This window comes from Nannobrachium achirus, assembly GCF_963921795.1.
Source record: "Nannobrachium achirus genome assembly, chromosome: 1".
Classification (NCBI taxonomy): Eukaryota; Metazoa; Chordata; class Actinopteri; order Myctophiformes; family Myctophidae; genus Nannobrachium; species Nannobrachium achirus.
In genome coordinates, this window is record NC_137810.1 from 75,125,596 (window position 1) to 75,149,201 (window position 23,606).

At 41.2% G+C, this 23,606-nt stretch overlaps 1 protein-coding gene and 1 long non-coding RNA gene across 2 annotated transcripts; both read right to left on the minus strand.

Moving 5' to 3' along the window:
• Positions 1-5,025: 5,025 nt before the first annotated feature.
• LOC308289904 (uncharacterized protein) lies at positions 5,026-8,234 on the minus strand (the record flags this gene model as incomplete). The annotated part of the gene is made up of 7 exons (XM_080731677.1): positions 8,177-8,234; positions 7,930-8,066; positions 7,738-7,846; positions 7,550-7,603; positions 7,248-7,428; positions 5,676-5,762; positions 5,026-5,147 (listed from the first exon to the last, which is right to left on the minus strand). The coding sequence occupies exons 3-7, from the start codon at positions 7,774-7,776 to the stop codon at positions 5,026-5,028; spliced, it is 483 nt and encodes a 160-aa protein (XP_080587803.1). The 5' UTR covers positions 7,777-7,846; positions 7,930-8,066; positions 8,177-8,234.
• A 785-nt stretch (positions 8,235-9,019) lies between these two features.
• Positions 9,020-10,547, minus strand: LOC308281305. The gene is made up of 4 exons (XR_013961832.1): positions 10,463-10,547; positions 9,530-9,644; positions 9,202-9,413; positions 9,020-9,082 (listed from the first exon to the last, which is right to left on the minus strand). It is a non-coding gene; the product is annotated as an uncharacterized lncRNA (long non-coding RNA).
• Positions 10,548-23,606: the final 13,059 nt, after the last annotated feature.

Consider the following 23,606-nt stretch of genomic DNA (forward strand, 5'->3'; position numbering starts at 1 on the left):
CTCATTAACAGACATCCTGATCCAGGTGCTTGATAGAAGGGAGTCTAAAGTAATGTAATGGGATAGAAATATAAAGTATCAAGTCAAACACATTCATGTTAACAGCTTTTAGAGATGAAATGCAAATTGTCAACATTGTACATTGCACAGTATTTTTATTACATTTACATGAAAACGTACATGTGCACATTGCATGTGCAAAAGAATCTTAGCGTACCAGTGGGGAAAAGCATACCTACAATTTAAACAGCTGTTAAACCTCACATGAAGTCATATACAAAGTTTGTAAAACCTAAAGGTTTCAGAAAGCCTTAAAATGCTTGAAACAAACACAAGAAAACGCTGCAGATACCTTAACAATTTATAGGTAGCACCAGGTTTAGATGGGTTAAGCTTCATTCTTACTTGGACGTGTCGTGTGGCAATAAGGACTAGCACACAGGCTTTTAGGTTAGTGCAAAAGTACATACAGTACACTCAATGGTACTCATAACGTGCTGTATGTGATTATTTTCTGAGATCTATATTTTGAGTATTGGTTTAACCCCTCTCCAGCTCTTAGCAAACAAAATACAGTCAATCAGGTGAAAACTCAATGGATAATCAATTGAATTTATAATAGAAAAAAGAAGCCCCCCCAAAAAGACCCCATTAGCGACAGTTGCAAAAATCAGAAAATCAAACCTGGTCCAAAAAATAACAAAACATGTGTGCAAACATGATTAACATAACATTGAGGCTAGCCCACGGTAAATCAGGTGAAGTTGGCTTTCAGGTTGCCCGACCGGGCAAGTGCTCATTTGACAGTCTATAAACACAACACCAGATATCTGTCTAAACACCTGAACGTGGCCAGCATGCCCTTAGGAATGTCTCTGTGGAATGTAAAATAAGAGCACTGTTTACATTAAATGTTTTGTTTTTACTGTTGCCACTTAAAAATATAAAATAACGTATGAAACCATAGACATATTCAATCATAGCTATGCATGCACTGTCGGTATAGAGGGTATGCACGTGACATCATCATCATACCCGAAGTCATGCGGGAACGCCAAAAACATACTTTCTGGCTTTAACAGCCCATACATCCAATCAGAAAAGCCCTGTCTGATTGCATTAAATTATGTTAAAATGGCAATAAACTCACATTGCCACTGATTTTGCCACTTGATATGCCATTCACTTTATGCATGCGCATACTCTCTATTGGATTTGGAGGTATTGAGGTATGACATTTTTATCGCACAGCCCCAGAAAGTAAAGAAATAAGTGTTAAATTGAGTGGTAATTAAAATCATTTTATAAGGGATGATTAAATCGGGCAAGTAGAGATGGACCGATTGCAAAATTCTTGGCCGATACCGATCCACCGGTTTTATGAAGGTCTGACCTGCCTAAACCGATTCTTCCGATACTGATTTCTTTAGCTAAGAACTAGAAAATAGGGTTGCTCCAATACCCTTTTTTCAGGCCAAGACATACTTCAATTTGAGTACCAATAAGCTAGAAGAACACTAATGCCAAATCAATCACAATAGTACAATATCAAAAATCACAGACAATATCCAGTCTAATATGACCGTCTGGACTAGGCAGGAGGAAAGCAGGTGACGTAGGGATGGGTATCGTTCACCTTTGAATCGTTACGATACCTTTTTCGATACCTGGGAATCGATACGATACCCTTTTTGATACCATATTCGATACTTTTTAGTCTACCGCAGCAGAGGTGATGATGATGATCACACAGTGTGGCTGAGCGGAGAGTATAGACGTTGGATAATCATCATAATAATAAACATTATAGGCTATTGTCGGCTATTTTCCACAGTAACGAGTGTAGCCTACTAAAGCAGTCATTAAACTCTGTAGCCCAACTGTTACAGATGCGACCGGCCAGGGGTGTGTTCCAGAGTATCGAAACGAGGTATCGTTCGTTTTTACGTGAACCGATACCCGATAGTATCGACGTCATGCAATCTATACCATTAAAAGTATCGCAGACGATACCCATCCCTTGACGCATGCTTTTTTTCCCCCCCTTCTTTTTGGAGACGACATTGACACTGGATTATGGAATATATCCTTACATTGCAAAGATAATCAGCACCATCTGTATTCTGTAGGCTGCCACCAAGTAGACTGGCTGCTAATTGCTAATGTTTACTTTAGTCACAGGACCAGAGCATCATGCTGTGCAGTGCCATAGACACAATTGGCATAAAACCGGTATTTATGTCAGTGACCTGCTGGTCACCGATTCGGCCGCTTTAAGATCATACCTGCCAATTTTTGATATTGGCCGATTCCGATTTCCATCCCTACGCAGGGCAAGTGGGCATGACCTTTGGGCAAGTAGAACATGAGCTGTACTTGCCCGACAGGCTAGTGCCTCTCAGACCTTAGTCTCAACCCCTAGGCCTGACCTACCATGATACTAAACATGTTACTGAGTCGAAGTATGCGCCGCCTCCTCCTCCTCGTCAGAGTCTGTGTCAGAGTCTGAACTAATGTCAGAGTCAGAGCTGTACACAACCTTATCCAGGACATCCTGATCCAATGTACTGAGAAGAGTGTCAAATTCCGTGAGATGGCCTGAAAACTCCCTTCTCTTGCTGAGCAAAGCGGCATTTGCCCCTTTGTCCTGTCGAGATGACACTGACTGCAAGGTGTCTGGTAGGAGGCATTTGTCCAGCTCTTGGATTTGCTTCTCGTAGAAGCTCTTTCCCGACAGGCAGTCCTCTGCCAGGTAAGTCTTCTCTTCAGCAGCCCTTTTCGCAGTGTTCATCAAAACAAACAGTCTCTGCTTAACTGACATTTCCACATCGTTGGTGGAGTTGACCATGGTTGACCAGATGGGGTTGTCGAGCTGCAGTACTTAATGGTACTGGACTGGCTGGTTGGCTGCTCTTGTGCAGGTGTTGAAGTCGTTAAGCTTCCGTTTGATTTTGTGACCGAGCGTGGTGATCTTCTTTGAGAGTCGGATGGCAATCTTTTGTCCATCTGCAAAACAAAGTATTCATACATGTTTATAATCGTTTCATTAAAAAAGAATATATAAAAAAAAACTAAAAAACAATTGATATATTTTCTCACCTGCGTATTTCCTCACAAGGCCACAAAGAAACTTGCGCTCCAACACAAGGTTGTAGATTGCCTGCAGTGAGTGCTGTCGTTGTTTTTCTTCAATGATGCCAAGTAGTGGCAAACAGGGTTCAGCCGTCAGACTCCATCTTTCACGAAGACGATGTTTCCGCTCAACAGACAGCAGTTTCTTCTCCAACCTGAAAGTGATGTGTACGGTAACAGAGTGAAAAACTCAGTATCCAACTCTAATCAACCAGGCAGTATAAAACAAGAAAAGAAAGTAACTGTATCCCAAGTTAAGAGGTTGAACAAGTTATACAAATATACCCATAGTACAAGGGGTATATGGGATAACTGGGGACCTCTGAGAGTGAGGCCCGTCTCCATGGGCCTCCCTTTTTTGCAGGCACTTCGGTTCGATTCTGTCTAAACGTGAACATTCACTTTAACTTCACTATGCCTAAACCTAACCTCACAAACACTACATCTAACCCTACATATTTCCTGACTGGATCCCACTATAACACATGTCTGTTCAGATCCAAACCTCAAGAGATCTTATGTTGTTCCCCTCTCCAGGAAAGGGGCCTTGAGAACAGAGGGGCTCTGGTCAAATCTGTTTCTCAGATCAGTCATTGGCTTAGTCATTCTTTGCCCATGTAATGCAACAACAGTTAAGAGAGCACACAGAATGGCAAAGGACATGACATCCTACCAATAAACAACCGAATGTCTGTCTGATATACCTGACATACTGATACTAAACAGTGCCAACATTTTGCGATGACTGACCGCACCGATACGTCTGGGTTCTCCAACATTAATTCTGAGACTTCATTCAATCCCTCATATACTGTGCACAGCTCATAACCCAAACTCTGCTCATAATTCGGAGCCCATATGTTTGAACGGTTAAGGACTAGTTATTATATATAATTCCCATAGAAAAAGCAGCATCATGGTTGAAAGATTTTCCATGTGATCTGTTAAAATCTGCACTGTTAGCATTATGTTACCCCCCTGTATACGACTCATCTATATGCAAAAGTGGCATACAACAATGCCATAGGTTACTTCTTTGTTCCTAGGTAGCATAGTTCCAGTCTGTTGTTCTCTTCTGTTGGTGTGCCCACTTGTAAGGCAATGTTAAGGCAACTCATGTTCAACTTTATGTAGGCCTAGCACCTGGAAGTGTCAAACAGCATGGCGTAAACAAAACATATGAAGAGCCTTTTCCAAGTCACGTCCAGGATGCCCAAGTACTGGCTCAGCAGCCTGCTGCTGATTAGGTGGGATTGCACTATTATAATACTATTGCACCTCCATTGGTGCATTTCTTATGTTATTGTATTTGTTATGTTATTTGTGTGCACAGGACTTACTTTCTGAAATAAAGATTATATGTCAAATTAGGGAAAAGGTCTCTTAATGGCATGGCAGTCTGAGAGTCGAATCCTATGGGGAGATACACAGCCCCAGGTGCCCTATATACACTGCTTGGGAAGCTGGTTTGCCGCAACATGCATAAATGAACATTGGCTTTCCAATGGTTCCAAAGTTACTAGGAACCATTAAAACGCACGCACGCGCACGCACGCACGCACACGCACACACACACACACACACACACACACACACACACACACACACTTACTTTGCCAAACGTGTGGAGAGGTCAGGATTACATCTAGACACGCTGTTCAAGCTTTCTCTGTAAAAAATAATTCAAAGAAATGTCAAGACCTGTTCAGCTGTATGTCAACCATTTCAAGTCCATGGTAATTTTTAGGCCATTTATGGTACTAGACTACACATAGCTATATTTGTAATATTGTCACAGTTATGACCACATCAGAACAGTTCGAGCCATCACGAAGGAAGGACTTCAATATGGAACATGTATGACATCAATGAAACATGATTTGCAGCACAAACTCACAGTTCTTGGTGCTCCACTAATTTTTGCACGTAATCTTCTTCCCAGGTCCATTCAATAGACTTCTGTGACCCAGTTTTGTACTGCTCTGCCCACTGCTGTACATCCAGCTCTGTGAGGCCTTTCAATCAAAAGATAAAATATTAATAATCTCACACACACACACACACACACACACACACACACACACACACACACACACACACACACACACACACACACACACACACACACACACACACGTTCTTATTCAACACTTAATGCATTTGACTTGGTATGCTTCTATTGCTACAGAAACTCCTACACCTGCTCCTGGGGGAAGCACAACAATCAAGTGTCTCCTCCGATACATGCAATATCACCACTACCTTTCACCAGACAGCAAGGAGTTTCACCTGGAGATAATTTTGCTTGCGGAACTACTATCTATTGTTCTCAGTTCCACTGCACAGGCACCCGGGCCAACCTGTAGGTATCACTAGTGCAGCAACAGAACACCCTCCCCGCCTGCTTTCCTCCCACAAACACATCACGTCTAAGTGTTTATTGGAGCAGCCAGATTAAACCCATTAGTTCTTAAATGACAAACGAGCACTCCCAAATCCCAGACCCATGACAATGCCAATCTTGGAAAAGAATAGGATTGTACCTGTCTGTTTCATGAGTTCAGCCATTTCCCTTTTCGCTTCGTCTTCAACTGAATTGTTTTTTTCAGCTTTGAGACGCAGGGCTTTTGCTTTAAAATGAGAAAAAGGACATAATTTACCCATTTGTTTTCACAACAACTGAACACACTTAGGGGATGAAGCGAATATTAGAATGAACAGTATGCAGGACAAGTTTATGGTAAAGAAAATACTAGGTGGATATACTGTGAATAGGGGGTCCAACCGCTGAATATTCAAAAATATGTAGTTTATAGAGTAGTCCAAGTACTTCGCTTTTTGGTATGCATATACAGGTTTCTGTTCACCAGATGCATCATAAAAGCCAAACAAGCACGGTTGTCACATGTGTAATACATGTGCAACAGTTACATTCTGATCCAGGTTTCTGATTATTCTCATGTCAAGTACAGAAATGAGGTTGAGAGATCTTGCTCTCGATCTCTTGTGCTGTTGTAGCCACTCTATTAATTCAATTCATATGAATACTTTGTAAAGGTTACTGTATCTGACCTGTGGCACAATTGTCAGAAATGCCACAGAATCCTTTTAAAAATTATGCCAAAATGGGGCGCCCGCTGGCCTGGTGGTCAAGGCGCATACCACATACTCGGCTATGATACCTGCTGGCGTCGCCGGTTCGATTCCTGATCCGGACGACCTTTGCCACATGTCATTCCCCATCTCTCTCCCTATTTCCTGTCAGTCTACTGTCCTATCAATAAAGGCATAAAAAAAGAATGATGCCAAAATGTTTAATTGCGACCGTAGGGAGCTACTTACTGTAGAAACCTCCACCGGCTGTCCGTGGCTGAGTCAGTCAGTCAGTCAGTCAGTCAGTGAGTGAGTCCGTCACACTATTTCCCTGCTTATATCTCCGCACCCGTGGACCCGATCCATGCCAGATTTTACACACACACTCCTTGCCTGCCAAACTACAACCTCCAAGGACCCCCGGAGCCCCAGGGACCCCCAGGTCCCTGGGGGACCCCCAGATGTAAAAAATGACCAAATGTGCAAAAATGACCAAATGACCACCCCAACGGGGCTGCTCACGGGGAATTCCCGGGGACCACCGACTCCTGGTGCTCCAGAACGGATGCAAAAGTGGTGGCGCCCCCAGTGGAGGACCCCCTGCCACTGCAGCGCACATAAAATGCCGTAACTCGGGCTAGGAGCGTCCGGGAGAGCCGGGGCCGGTACCTATTCGTCCGCCAAGGCAACGCGGAGACCCCACCCCTCATTTCTCACATGGCCCTATTGTAGCGCCACCTTCAGGCCGATTTTTAAAACACATTTTTGGACACTGCTCCTACAGTTTTTGCCCTAAAATCACGAATATCACTACACAGCATGTCTACACTCATGTCATCAACATGGATCAGGAAGATTTTGGAAAAACAAATGTTTGCCCTATTTGTGGAGATAAGCCACCTACGGTCGCTTATCTCCCGATTAGGGAGTCTTACTGGTGTACAACAATTTAAGTATGTGCATACTGTATCTAAGACCAGAGGGAGATAGAGAGTGAAATGCATACTACAATCCTTCATCACCTTGGCTCTTTCTGGTCTTCGAGCTGTAGTGCAGCAGGGCATCAGTTAACAGGTCAACTCTGTGGGACGGCGTCATTTCCTTGGTGATTTTGCCAAAGCGCCGTAGGAATGACCAGAGGCGTTCTAACTGCTCCCCATCGCTTAAGCCTGCACCCTCCACATTTCTACAGCTGTGGGAAACCTGGAAAACAGAGCCAATGCCAGAAATAAATATTCAAGTTATTTTATCTGTGAAAAATTGCAATAGACTTTGATAAGGAAATAAATAAAATCACCTGACAGACAACACCATGCCCATACACATGGAATGCAGGAACAACATATGTTGTTTTTGTCAGAAGATCAGGGTAATGCTTCTGAAAGAAGAACAAGTGAAAAAAAAGAAAAGAATACTGCATTACTGAAGCCATACACAAAATGTACTGTAGAGGTTTTCACTATGTTGAGCTATTATAAAGCAAAGATCAAACAAACATGCAGAATGGATTACCTCTAAATGAGGCTTCAACTTGCATCCAATGTCATACATGAAGACAAGTTTTTTGTTCTTCCCCAGATCTTCTTGCAGCTCTTTTATGAGGAAGACAGCGTTCGAAAGGCTAGAGAAAAAAATCAAAATGTGAGCTGAATGTTGATATTTTAATGCACTTTGATTTGGACACATCAAGGAGATTTGCTGTACCTCTCGCCTCTCTTAAGACTCAGAAACCGCCGTGGGTGTTCATGTTTACAAGCGATACCAAACACCCCAGTTTCATCCAATTTGGCGGTTTTGACTTTGGACCTCAGGGCACTACCAGCTTGAAAGTTGGCACAACCCTGTAAAGTGTGCAAAGTACAAGAATTATTATCACAAAATATCATGGATAGCCTTGAATTGAGAATAAATCACTTTAAAGAGGCAGCAAATTATCTAAGTCATACTCTACCTCCTCAGATGTATCCTGCTCCTGCTCTTTGCTCACAAATTTGTCAACATCATCTTGTGGAGAAAATAATCTGTTGAAGTGTTTGGGTCCCTCAAAACTTCTTCCAGATGACTTCTTTCGAGGAAGACCAAACAGCCCATCTGCAGCTAGAACCAGAGTTCCATTTTTCTACAATAAATTGGGGTTAAATTATGACAATAGGTATGTGTTAGTGATGAATTTCAAATTAATTACTACATGGGATGTTTGAATAAAACAATTACCGGTATTGTATAACTTGATCTCATTGTCTAGTATATAACTCAACAGCACAGAAGTTATTTCAAATAGAGGAAATTCAAATTAATTGTCATGACAAAATCCAGACTGTTATCTGTATTTGTTCTAGTTGCACCTGTTAGTTTGTTTCATGTGTTATGTTGACTGAGAACATTAAAGCGCTCAAGGGGCGGCATAGCTCAGGGGTAGAGAAACCGTTATTAGAGCACGAAGGGTTCCCAAAGGGTTCCTAGTTCGAATCCGGGCTCCCCCTGAGTTAATGTCGAAGGGTCCTTGGGCAAGACTCTGAACCCCTAATTGCTCCCAGTGAGTAGGTTGGTGCCTTGCATGGTTTACTCCTTCACTGGTGTGTGAATGTAATGCACAATCTATGTAAAGCGCTTTGGATAAAAGCGCTATATAAATGCACCATTTACCATTTACAAGGGTTCTGTAACCCATTAATAAAAGCCAAATACAACGATAAACAAACATTCTTAATTTAACAAAACATACTTGTGGACAAACAGGACACTGTGTCCCATCAGTGATATCAGGCCCCAGATGGCGCAGTGTTGATAACTGGAATCTCATGTGCCTGTATTCCTCGTATGACTCTTTCGCAAGGCGGCGGTAGAGGTCCTGGCACTGTAATGCAAACATTCGTATTCACAACAGGGCTGTCACTATTAAAATGTATTTTTCAAATAAGAAGCTTGAGATTGTAAAAGAATAATCGTATAGATAAAGGCCACTATCAAGCAAACCTTGGAAGACAGAGACGAAGACTGTATGGCTGCACATATAGCCTTCAGAGAGGCACCACACTCGAGTTGCAACCTGGTGATCATGTCCATCAGCTTCAGTGAAATGGCACTTTGGGGCCTCTTTGGGGTTGCCGGCCAAAGGCTGAAACGGATGAGCGTCGCAACTTCTGTTTCGCACGCACAGAACTGGATCGTGACGTCATGACATCTTCCTAGAATATGACATACAGAAGAACATGTGTGATGTGTTGTTGCCTACATATCAGTTTTTCATTATTGTCCTCCTTATACAGGGGGGATATGACTACTTTATGACATATATACACACCTTGAGAGTCAAAAACGCTAAGTAGACGGTCATATGTACTTTGGCATTGGTGGCCATCCTTCCTAGACCACATCCAACTAAAGTCATCCGGAATCTTTGGTTGGAATTCTCCAGCCTTAATGAAAAATAAATCACAACAAGTAAGAATAATATTTATAGTCACAGAAGAGAAGTCTTATGCCTTATGTTATGCATTTATATTAATTTTGAGAAACATAGGCGACAATAGTCAGTCTACAGCGACACATTTTGGCTTGTAGATCGTCTATTTTCAAAATAAATAAAAATGCCTGATAAAGATATCATGATGATAGGACTGAGGGCAAAACGAGGCCCTTCTCATTTTATCTTTGACAACATTTACACAGAAGTATGTCAGGCTCATACCGTTAGTTATGTCAATTCAATAATTACCCAAGTAGTCCCTTATCACTACTGACTCCTACAGTTGTCCAGAGTGTAGACAGAGTGCATCCTCCAATACACAAGTCATTAGCTGCTTCTTTTCACCTGACAGTGCAGTTTAACTGGGAGCAAGGAAGGGACCCAGTGGTCCCAAAATAAATACGAAATGTGCAGCAGTGTGCAAAAGTGATTGACATAACGTGAGGTTGATTTCTTTATTTATGTGATCCGACATTTGCTCCTATATTCGTCTGAAAAAGCACAGCAGTGTGCAACAACCTTTACTCTCCCTGCTTAACAGGTGCCTTGACCAAACAGTAGAATCACTAGTACAGTCAAGAGTGCCTGCCTGTCTGTCCTGTCAACACAGTCATTTGTGTTTGTTGAAATGTCCTGCAAATCTGGAGGCAACAAAATGGATTCACATATATTTCCAAGAGGGTGACAAGAATATTTCACCCAATTCTTTACACCTGAAAGCCTGTTATGTGACAATAACATTTATTCTCATTTCTGAGTGATACAAACCTCCCATCTTTCTAGCACATGCACCACAGCAGTGCTCTGATGGACTTTCTTCACACAGACCGAACAGAAGTAAGCTTCACTCCCACAGTCGCTGCATCGCCACAGCTGACTTTCAACAGTGAGGGAAACACTGCAAACTAGGCAGGCTGCCTCTTCTGGTGGGCAAAGGAGCTCTGCACTCACACCTAAGATGGATAGATAGATACCTTTATTTTCCCAAGCAAGGGGGAAATCAGTTTCCCAGAGGCAACACAGCAGTTAAGGATACAGAGTTACAGGTAAGGTAAGCATCAGTATTACAGAACAAAGGCAAACTAAAGTACCAAACAAATAAAGTGTCCAAACAGTCAGTGCAACAAAGTATCTCAGCGCTATCTCATCATAATACACATAGTAATACTTAAATAATTAGCAGTCGTGTGCTAATAAAAAAAAGTTACCTAGGAGTATTTGCCGCACACGTTGCCATGCCTCCACAGTAGCAATGCTCTCTTTATGACTGGTGTTGGCTGAGCATTGGCCGCCGTCACTCGCATTTTCTGTTGGTGAAAAGAAGCTGGGTCTGGGTGTATCTGCCTCTGGTAGCTCCTGGGAGTGTCTGGTAGCTTCATGGCCTGTTATTGTGTAGCTCCTGTATGTCCTTGACCTTCTTCCCCTGATTGGAATCTGTTGAACTTTTATGAACGGCCTGGAGATCTGAAATCTGACCATGTTCACCTATTATAACAAGAAACAAATAACAAATCCCCATCACTTATTACTACAAACAAATGTATTCATTCAGAGTGCAAAATCAGAGGCCAATATGTACTGTATAGCGTTCTTAAATAATACTGACCAAATACTGAGACATTGTTTTTTCTACTGACACATTGGAACACAGTGGGAACTAATTTGACTTTAAGCCAACTGAATGAAGTCTATTTTGTACTATGTAGTATACTGGTGGTTTTCAACCAGTGTTCCAGGGACCACCAGTGGTCCTTGAAGGGATTCCAGGTGGTCCCCAGCTAAAGATGGAAAATTGTCAACTCTTGAAAGTGTAAAACCAAATATAAAAACACAAAATGTTGATCGTGTCCCAAACAAGTAACAACAATAAAATAAGATCAGGTTGTCCCAGAGGTGAAATGGCCCTTTAAACATCAGCATTACTTAATTCACAAGAAGTCTACACTATTGTAGAATGTTTCAACATCAATACACCATGGAATTAAAAATCTTTTCCAACACCAACAAAATGTCGTTTTAGTTTTGGGTCTGAGAAGCTAAATGGTGTTTCATGGCTCAAATGCTCCAATTAATAAAGGACCTTGATATGAATAAAGTTGAAAACTAAAAGAACAGATCCTCAAGCTTCATACAGGACAGCAATTATTACTTTTATTTCTTTCACTTGAACCCTAGCGTCCCTATTCTAGATGGGACATTTGCCAAAAATGCCAGATCTACAAGCTCACAACAACTCAAATGATGTGTTTCCTGATGGTCTATTATAAATGATAGTTAAATGTACAATATATTTTTAAAAAGTTGCCTGCTACATTTTCTCTGAGTCTCACTGACATTTATCAAAGCGTTATGAGCTTGTAGGACTGCCATTATTATTTCCAAAGGGCAGACCTTGGCTTGAACTTGTGCCCTTAAGCCTGTTGAGGTTGGTGTAGCTGTAGCTTGCCCTTTAGATCAGTGGTTCTCAACCAACATATATTTTAAGTGTATATAGCAGGGGTCAATGAAGTGCCATGTTTTTATTTTCTAGATAGTCAGTATGCAATGTCAACATTAGTTTTAATGACACCACATCAGCATTCTGACATATTTGGATTGGCAGGACATTGTTATAACTATCATTAAACTCAGATAATATTCCATCTATCTCCCAGACTCCCAGTCAGAGTTGTAATGAGGTGAATGTTTGCCCAGAACCATGTCAATCCTACGACCGTCATGTTTCAGGGCTAACAAAATGTAATACCTCAACTCTTAATGCTCGTCTGGGGCTCTCCAGTTAAAATATGATTATTTTGTGGGACGCAGCCTGAAAAGGTTGAGAACCAGTACCACTGTGGTGGTAGCAGCAGCCTTGATGCAGGCTAAGTGGACCGTGGTCTAAAAGAACGTCCAAGAAGCTTGTTATGTATAAAATAAAACATTGCACATGCGGCATGCCAGATAAGGCGGCTGAAAATTGCCCATTTTGACATTAAGCACTCTCACAATGCATTGTGCTGTGCTGAGCTAAGTTAACTTAGCTTTGCTTTAGTTTAGCAGTTAAAGACTACAGCAGATTAACAATAACACCATGGCCTGGTTCTATCATTTTCGTGGTGTATAACGTTCATTTTAAATACATGCATACATGAGGGCTTACCTTTGGCTTTGAGAAGTTATGATAAATGGATAAAGTAAACTTTGTTTGCAAGACGACACGTTTGTGCTCGATCAACTTGTTGTTGTATCCAGTGTTCTCGCGAGGACAGGACACTGGTCAGACCATAGAGTAGTCTTTCACTGAGAAAAATATCTCTTCCTATTTACAAAAAAAAATTAATGCAACCAATTGCATCACTAAATTATGTAAATTATACTAGAATATGCCTTGTATCAAATACTTAATTTGTAGTCAACTTATCTTCTCCAGTAAAATTTACAAGACATTTTCAAGTAAAATCTAAGGCAGTAAAATCCATTAGAAATGTCCAGTAAATTCTACAATGTTTAAGTCACAGTAAATAATACAAGACATTTCAAGTAAAGTCTGCATTTGTAAAATCTACAAGAATATTCAAGTAAAATCTACAAGTATAATAAAATGAATGAATTTAATAAATAAATATTAATATACATTTTAAAGAATAACTTATTTTTTTAAATTGTAATTAGATGCCATTTCTGAAAATACTGTAAATGCTTATATTGTCTTATGAACACCACCAGAATGAGTCAGGTTTAATAACATTTATTCTGAACCATCAGGACAGCTATACAGTGCATGCAGAACTCTGCTTCGTTAAAGCAAAACAAAAAAAATACATTCAATACATTCAAGTGCTTTTGAGATGCTTTCTGGTGTGTGCTTGTAGATCTGCTATTTTTTTTAAAGTCGTGAAAATGTGTGCAAATCTTTGAATATATGCATTTTCAAAGGAAAGGTTTGTAACTCAAATTTTGCTCCCTGGAACTATAGATATTTTGAGATGGGGGTCCGTGGCCAAATAAATATAATTTTGGGGGTCCTTCACATGAAAAGGTTTGAGCACCACATAGTAGTCTCTCAAGAACAGACTAACTGAGCACCAGTTAAGTGAAAAGGACCTTTTCTTTGACGATGGCTGGCCAGATTGCTAACATTGAAACATAGGTTTTTTCCGAAGATCTTAGGATTCAAAAGACACTTCTAGAATCGGGTCAAAATGCAAATTTTCACGATTTTTCAAAAATTGCATCAGTGCAACGAGTGCATAAACAATAAAATATAGGAACAAAACTTAAAGTGCAGCCACAAATGAATACAAATAAAATAGATTGTATAACTGTAATGCAAATGGCGAAGTTGCATTGGCTGATATCTGCATTTTTTTAGAACAAGCAACAGCTGCCTTAAAATGATAAAATATTGGTCAATGAGGTAATGGAGTCAGCCTTCAGGCTAGCCTCCATGAAAAAAATTAGGCCCTACTGACCTTTAGATGCATGTGGATATGTTGGAACTAGCCCTGGGGGCAAGCCTCCAAGAAAAAATTAGGCCCTACTGACCTTTAGAAGATGAGAAAACAATAGGCCCTACTGACCTTTAGACGATGAAATGTTGGAACTAGCCCTGCTAGCCTCCATGAAAAAATTAGGCCCTACTGACCTTAACACTAAGAAATAGATTTGGAACCTAGTCCTTTAATTTGAGGTTTAAATCGTAAACCTTGGAAGACACATTGTTCTTTGCGTCCAGCTCCAGAAAGATCTTCTGGAAGACCTCGAACGTGTACTTCAACTGCTTCGGGTAACTGAGTTCCAACGCGTACATGAGCCCCATCAGGCATGTGCACGCTGTTGCCACGTCATTGACGAAGAGGACCTCCGATCCCTCAATGGCGATACCTGCCGATTGGTCACGACCACCTGCGCCCCGGCTGACAACAAAGATCTTCAGAACCATTTTCTCGACGGCCTTCTGGACCTCGGCAACATCGCCGTCATCAAATACCTGTGAAATAGAGACAACCGTGAGAATGTGCTAAGATGAAGGAGCACTTGTCATCAAAGACAGACAGACAAGGGGGAAATAAAGAGTACTGTAGTGTACAGTCCAAAGGGTTATCACTGTAATGGCATTTAAAGCACACCATTTAGACCTAACCTATAGAATAGGGCTAAATCAGAAATGAGTCTACAAAACAAATATGTTGCTACATACTGTACATGTACTGTAAGCCCCTCCCAAACAGCAAAATGTGTTCCCGGCCTGAATGGGTTAAACTTGGTAGAGGTTTTGGTTTTGAGTTAACTTGCCCTATTTTCACTTATTTCAAATAATGAAGAGTGACAAGAGCCAGGCCTGGGAGGTGAGTGAGCGTTGGCTTGTGCCTGGTGTCTGGATCTATCATGGTTGGCCAATAAGAGCTACATGCGACACTTCAGCCTAGACATAGGGCTCAGTAATCAAAAGAAAAAAAGTCATTTTGGGAGTGAACTACTCCTTTAGGGGAGCACACATACATTTTCAACCTGGTCTTATTTGCTATGAGAATTACAAAAGTGTCAAGGGGCCACGAAGCAGTTGATAAAATGACAAACTTGATAACTTTATTTCCACATAACTTAAGACAAGTGCAATGTGCATTATTTTATGGCTTGGAATTTCATTTATATTCTGTCAATGACACAATTTGTAATCAAAGTAATTTGCAACATTTTCTCTTTTTAATAATTCTGTGCAATTAGCATATTCCACACAAACACTAAACAAACTAATGTACATTTGTCAGCCATTTGTCTGGGTTGATGTCGTTCTGTTTTGGCCATTATTTCTGGAACGCAAGGTCCAATCTGCTCAGTTTAAAGCTTGTTGGATGCGTGACTTCAAGGACATTAGAAGGGTGGGCCAGTCAAAATTGTGCTGCAGGAGTGGTCCGCAGGCCTGAGTTTGAGTATCGCTGGGCTAGGCCTTTAAACCATCAAGTTTTTTTTTTTTTACCTTGAAGTCCTTGAACAACTCCTCCGTCTTCTCCCCAAGGAACAGAATGAGGCCTCTGATAACCGTTTCCCTACGAGACTCAATGGTGTGGTCCTACAAACACATGAAATGAGAATGTACAGACATCAGAACCAGAGTACTGACATCAGAACCCAGAAGTGCAGACACCATAAATACATCATACAAATAACCACTACACTATTGCAAGTACTTGCCCTATCCAACACCTCAAGTGTCCCGCTGAGTTTCTTTCCAACAGCTCCCCCCTTACTCCTGAAAAGACTCAGTAGCTTTGGTGTGTATAGGTCCAAGTTCCTCATGAATGTTGACTGCAGAGGTTTGAGGGTGATCCTCCGGAACTCTTCCTCGATCTGGAGATGGAGAAAGACAAATCAATTAGAAACTGGCCAAGGAAAACAAGCAAGACATAGAAACCTATAACTACACTAAAACCCATGTTTTGTAAGGGATGCATCAGTTTGGTCATGTTTGAATTTATTTAGATGCTAAACCTTAAGCGTGCACAAATAAAGTGCTTTAAAAACACTTATTAGTTCACCCCCAAAATAACCCTTTTCAATTGATTACTCACTCTGGAGACTTCGAGTTCAATATGTTTTTGTATTAATTGCATTCTTAAAACACTAATTTGGATATAGTAAATTTTGAAACTTCGTTTTTTATCGACACAACAACAATGGCTTGTTACAGCCAAGATTCCAGTAAGTGAAATTAAATGAACATATCAAGTGACGTCATTGGTAGGCTAGTTTCTGAACTGTCCATAGCCGCCTCTGAAACATGTAGACAAAATTCGAGGCGTCAAATGAGCATTAATGACCAATAACATGAAGAGAATGTTTAAAATGGGCTAAGTGTTCCTTTAACATTATTTTTTTTTTACATTAAGCCATGCAACTTCACTGTTAACTGTCATTTACAGGATAATTGAAGTGTCAAATAAAGCAATAACAATTGAAAAATAATTAAAACAATTAACATGTTTAACCTGGGAAGGTTCAAAGAGGGCAGGCCATCTTGATTTGAAGTTTACAACTCTAGGTTTATTGACGACCACATCCATCCGGCGGAATGAGAAGGTTTTGGCCATCTTCTCACTGACAATGTTCTTGTTGTCCCGCTTCATACACTCAAGGAGGAGCTCCACTCTTTCTGCTTCAAGGGTCTCATCCGTTTCACCCTCAGGGTGAGGTGGGAGGTAATTTATCTCAGCTTTCTTTGCCTTTTTGACATTTTTGGCCGGCGCTTTATCGGCAGCAGATTTCCGCTTTTGAGTGTTCACGTCAAGCTCTGGAAGTGAATGCCTCTGTCTCAACTTTGCCCTGTAATTTGCAATCTTGGTGTCAAATTTCTGAAGCCAATATGTGATGCCATCATCGCTTTTTGGGTCTGTCAAACACGGGTGTGTTTTAATGAGGGCCTTAAGCATCTGTTCCCTTTGATGAGGGGTGGGATAAGGAGTGTATGAAAACACTGTCTCTACAAGTTTCTGGAGAATGTCACTTTTTATGGTGAACTTGTTCATCAGGGTTCCATCCTTTCTATAAGCCAAGTTTGCCGCATCGAGGAGGATCTCTGTGTCAAGGGAGAATTTAGGAATCTCAAAGACCTTTGGCCACGGCAGAGAACGAAGGGAAGAGCTCTTGCCCTCTGGAAAAGCCTGATATGGGACATCACTGGACACAGAGGTGGCTACGGATGCAACAGAAAGTGAGGAGCTCTCTGGTGAAGACAGGATGGATACGGATGCAGAAGAAAGGGATCTCTCTGGTGAAGACAGGATAATGGTATCGGATTCAGACAAACTGGCATCGGCCACTTCCTCTCTCTCAGTCTCAGCGGACAATGGATTCACTGATGCGACCGTTGGCTGCGGCGCAAAGACCACCTTGATGGTGTACTTGTCCTCTATGTCTTGTGTGTTTATGAGAGTGAAAAATTCACCACCAAAGGTTTGATCCTGGTACTGAATTTTAAAGGCTTCTTCAATTCTATACTTGTCCTTTACTATTTGATTCAATTCTTCCACAGTCTGAGGGATTCCTGAGGGCAAGTGAAGTTTGAATACGTCTTCTTTAAGTATCACACGAAGTACGGCAGACATGGTGATTCTGTAGTAGGGATGAGGAAAAAAAAGAAAAGCACATAATTGGTTATGTTGAAACAAAATATTAAAAACATGAAGCATTCAGTTAAGGAGAAGTTCACCCCCAAAATTACTTTTTTTCTATTGAATACACATGCCATGGAGACTTGAGTTCACTAATATTTTTAGTTTTTTGTTGTATTACTAAGACAATAATTTGATAACTATACATTTACCCCCTTTGATTACGGATGGGGACCCAAATTTGGGTCCCCATCCGGAATCAATTAGGGTAAATTTACTAAAATATATTTTTTGTCTTAGGAATGAGATAAATATGTAAAGATGTTATCGTACTCAAATCTCCATGGCGTGAGTATAAATCAATAGAGAAAAAGTCATTTTGGGGGTGAACTATCCCTTTAAAGGCCTTCCTTGTCACAAGAATGCATACATGATCAGCACACAACAGTAAGTGAGTGATGAATGCACACAACAGTAAGTGAGTGGTGAATGCAAATTAAAATTAAATTGCAAGTACCTATTCTTGAATCAAAATGTGCCGTTTCAAGGTGACAAACCGCTTTCCATCAACAACGTATGCTGTAAGAGGGTAGGAGTCTGTGAATTCCAGTCGCTCGAGGACAGTCACCTGTCTTGTGTCTTCCAGTTCCCAAGCCCGAAGATGTTCACTGTACCATGAAACTAGACTCTTCGCTGCAAATACAGGTTGGCCGTGCACAATGAAGATCAAACTAAGTTCAACAAATCCTGGAAGCCCGTCTGTGGATCCGTAGGGCATGATCATTCCCACTGAGTAACTGGTTCCATAGCAGGTCACTGTATTGGCCACCTGAAAACAAGTCTCTCCAGGAAACTTTCTTTGCACTGCTTCCTGTATGTTTTCCTTGAGGACATCCAAAGGCAATGTAGACAGATTTGAGACACTGAGGGCAGGTTTGAGTATGTCTGTGCCATGCAGATGGTAAGCTAGCATGAACTGATGCTTAACAGCAAGAGACAGCAGAATATTGCGAAAACATCTGGTATGTCTGACAACTTCCTTAAAGAATTTATGTTTTGCTTCAAACCTCATCGTCCACAGAGCTACAACTGGTCCGAAAGCCTTGATTAGCTGTGGATAATGTTCAAGAAAATGATGCTTTGGTTTAAGGTTTGACTCTGGGAAAAGCTCCAAGTATCTCTGCCTGTGTTCCGATATCAAGTTGTCAAGGTATCCAATTGTGTCATCTGTGTGCACTGGCGAAACCACTAGTTCAACAATTTCTTTAAGAACTATTAGAAGTTGCCATGCAGGTTCAGTCTCTGGCACTTTCATACCAACAATAAAAGGCAGAAGCCGTAACAAACACCAGTTTTCATGAGCGTTTCCACCTACACTCTTTTTGATGGCATATGTCAGTGGGACAGGCTGTGGGCTGTCAGCTTTGTCGGTCCACTTGTAGGGGAACTGTCTGATTAGATCATTTAGTTGATCTAAACTAAAATACTTTTTCTTTATCAGAACATTAAGGCATAAAGCCAGCTCCAGGGGTACTATTCCCTCAAACAGGTCATGGAGCAAGTCAGGTGGATACCCTGATAGAACATGAAAATATTTTAATTTATTGGTGAAGGCACAGTTCTTTCGCACCCCACAGCAGTGACTGAGAGTTTCAGAAGCTCTTTCTATATGAACAGAATGTTCCTGCTTTGTTCTTTCTCTGAATGATCCTTGTCCTACTTCTTTTTCCTGAAAATCTGACTTCTCTGCTAAACAAAACCTACAAACATGAGATGAAGAAAAGCTTTCCACAAAGCCACCAATAGAATGGGCACCTAAATTATCTGCTACTACACTAACCACAGTGCCTTTGATTTGCTTTCCAAGCATAGGAATGAAGAGCCCTTTCTCTTCCAAATGGACGAGGTCTTTTAACAGTGGTTCAAGCACTGCTTCATAACCGTAAGCCTTCACATCCACAGCCTTGCACAGCACAGCTAGATAAATTGACCTTAGCGTAGAACGAAAATGTGGCGGAACATTAGCCAATACCCAATACACAGCAGTAATCTTGTGTTTTTTTCTAGACGTTCCTAACGGGTTACAAACCTCATAATCATCGACATAGAAAATCAGAGGAAGAGAAATGTCTTCGCTAGACAAAAGTGCATTTTCTTTAAAATGCGTGCCATCATGAAATGACTCGTATCTGCCCTCATGAGTAGTGTATGAAGTGAACGCTTGCTCCTGTATGTCTTTCTGGCTTAATACCTGTGACAATGACTCAAGAATAGGAACATATTGAAAGGTTCGACTACCGTTCATGTCTAGGTTGTATTCAACAGGCTGAACTACATTAAATTTGTCCTTAAAAAACTCCCGTCTTTTGTAAGACGTTGCAAGACGACCATCAGCTCTTAAAGCTCTACTAATGGGGTTTGACTCACTCAACTCGTTTATTAAATCAGAAACTACAGTATCTTCAAGGATACAATCATGTTTCCTTAAGCATAGGTTTACAGTCTCTGCTATGCTTGGACCTGACACGGAAGAAGAAGATATAAACTGGAGATCTGAAACCACTTCACTGATGCACTTAGTTGGCACGTTATTAATGCTTTCTAATTTTAAGAAAAGATGGCCTAATTTAAGCTCAATTTCATCTTCTTTTATTACTTCAATGTCATCCTCTCGTAAATCGTCAACTGCCAGTGCCACAGAATCCTCATGAGTGTCAGCAGATTGTGCTTCTTCAATGTCATCAGTAATATTTGACTGATACTTGTGCACAATTTCATCACGGAAGTCAATTGAAGAATGTGATGTGTGGTTTCTAGACCTATGTGATGCAAAGGTTCCTTTAACATTTGTCTCATAATGACAGTCTTTGAAGACACAGCGCACAGTTTCCTTTTTCTCAAGATGAACTCCGAGATGTTTGAAATAATCCTTTTCGTTGGAAAGAGTAGAACTGCAATGTTCACACTTGAAACAAATGCTCTCGGTCGTTGACTTGTTTACTTGTTGACTTGTTGAATGTTTCCTTGACAAGTGTGACTTGAGGGCACCCCATGTTTTGAAGGAGCAGGGGCAATCACAATGTAAACAGTGAAGAACTTCACTGTGGCCGTGTCTTAATCTATAGTGCTTCATAAGTTCCTTAGCTTCTGGCCCAACAAAAGAACATATCTTGCATATCCACCCCATGACGCCCAGTTTGTAGTCAGGATGTTGTGTGCTGGTGAGTCAGACCGCAGGATGTTGTGTGCTGGTGAGTCAGACCTCAATGGTCAGGATGTCGTGTGCTGGTCAGTCAGACCTCAATGGTCAGGATGTCGTGTGGTGGTCAGTCAGACCTCAAAAGTAAGGGGAAAAAAAATGTAAAAATGTGGAATTGTATTGGATTTATGACTGACATGCCTTTAATTTGGCTTTACGTTACTTTAACGGTTGTGTTGGTGTGTGCTAGGCTTCTACCTGTCTCTGGGGACTTAGGGCACACAGGAAGACCGACTGGGTGGGGTGGTGGTGTCCTGTCTCTGCGAGGACCACAGGGAGACCGATTGGCTGGTTGTCAGCGATCTGGGAGAACAGAGTAAAATCATATATACTTCGTTAAACCTCATGACATTTGGCCAAATAGTTTTGAACACAGTAAGTGGTTCTCAAAGAGGATTCCCACTGAGGACTCTGTGGGTTCCTTAGATGGTCTAAATTGTTCCATACAAGTCTGTAACTCTGACAAGTGTTCAAATGGAACCAAATGAACCCTAAAATGTCCCTTTGGTTATGTGCAACTTCAAAGCCTAAAAGCCAAACAGATGTAATTTCGTGACAGCCCTACATTAAAGTCAAACGGTTGTGTTAGTGTGTGCTCGGCTTCTGTTCTACAGTACCTGTCTTTGGTGAATGACCACGGAGAGCGAACCACGGAGAGCGACTGCAGGCTTGGGTGGGGTGTCCTGTCTCTGCCGGGACCACAGGGAGACCGAGTGGCTGGTTGTCAGCGATCTGGGAGAACAGAGTAAAATCATACATACTTCGTTAAACCTCATGACATTTGGCCAAATAGTTTTGAACACAGTATAGTGGTTCTCAAAGAGGATTCCCACCGAGGACTCTGTGGGTTCCTTAGATGGTCTAAATTGTTCCATACAAGTCTGTAACTCTGACAAGTGTTCAAATGGAACCAAATGAACCCTAAAATGTCCCTTTGGTTATGTGCAACTTCAAAGCCTAAAAGCCAAACAGATGTAATTTCGTGACAGCCCTACATTAAAGTCAAACGGTTGTGTTAGTGTGTGCTCGGCTTCTGTTCTACAGTACCTGTCTTTGGTGAATGACCACGGAGAGCGAACCACGGAGAGCGACTGCAGGCTTGGGTGGGGTGTCCTGTCTCTGCCGGGACCACAGGGAGACCGAGTGGCTGGTTGTCAGCGATCTGGGAGAACAGAGTAAAATCATACATACTTCGTTAAACCTCATGACATTTGGCCAAATAGTTTTGAACACAGTATAGTGGTTCTCAAAGAGGATTCCCACCGAGGACTCTGTGGGTTCCTTAGATGGTCTAAATTGTTCCATACAAGTCTGTAACTCTGACAAGTGTTCAAATGGAACCAAATGAACCCTAAAATGTCCCTTTGGTTATGTGCAACTTCAAAGCCTAAAAGCCAAACAGATGTAATTTCGTGACAGCCCTACATTAAAGTCAAACGGGTGTGTTAGTGTGTGCTAGGCTTCTGTTCTACAGTACCCCTCTCTGGTGACTGACCACGGAGAGCGACTGCAGGCTTGGGTGGTGTCCTGTCTCTGCCGGGACCACAGGGAGACCGATAGGGTGGGCGATGTGGGCGATCTGGGAGAACAGAGTAAAATCATACATACTTCGTTAAACCTCATGACTGGCCATTCTGGGCAGTTGAACACAAGGGTGAGAAAAGGACTAAAGCACTAAACTAGGCAGGCTTCATATGAAAAGGTTTGAGCAACATAGTAGTCTCTCAACAGACTAACTGAGCTCCATTTAAGTGAAAAGGACCTTTTCTTTGACGATGGCTGGCCAGATTGCTGACATAGAAACATAGGTTTTTCAAAAAACCTTAGAAGGATTCAAAAGACACTTATGGAATCTGGTCAAAATTCAAATTTTTACAATTTTTCAAAAATAGCAGATCTACAAGCTCGCAGCGTGGCACTCGGTGCCGCACTGTGAGCTTGTATATATGCTATTTTACAATAGTTAAAGCATAAAATAATTATACACAATAATGTGTACCCGTTCTGAATGGGTTAAATGCTTTTACAATTATCAGAATATGAAAATAAACACATGTTTTAAAATGACATCATACATAGTTATCAATGGATGAGAATAGAGAATACAATCAATTAGAAATACATACAGACTCCTCAACCCCCTATAAGGACACCAGCATATTCAAGGCTTTCCAATGTTGTCCTTGACACCCATGTTGAGCAACACAGGTGTCTGAATTTGTCTGATTGGCATAGAACTCATGTTCTAAAAATATGCCAATATCTATACATGTGTTGGTCCTCAACATGGCCTGTGTACTACAAATGCAACCCATTAATTAGTACATTTGAAGCCCAATAGCCTACAAAAATAGCAGATCTACAAGCTCGCAGCGTGGCACTCGGTGCCGCACTGTGAGCTTGTATATCTGCTATTTTACAATTAGTTAAAGCATAAAATAATGATACGCAATAATGTGTACCCATTCTGAATGGGTTAAATGCTTTTACAATTATCAGAATATGAACATAAACACATGTTTTAAAATGACATCATACATAGTTAGTTATCAATGGATGA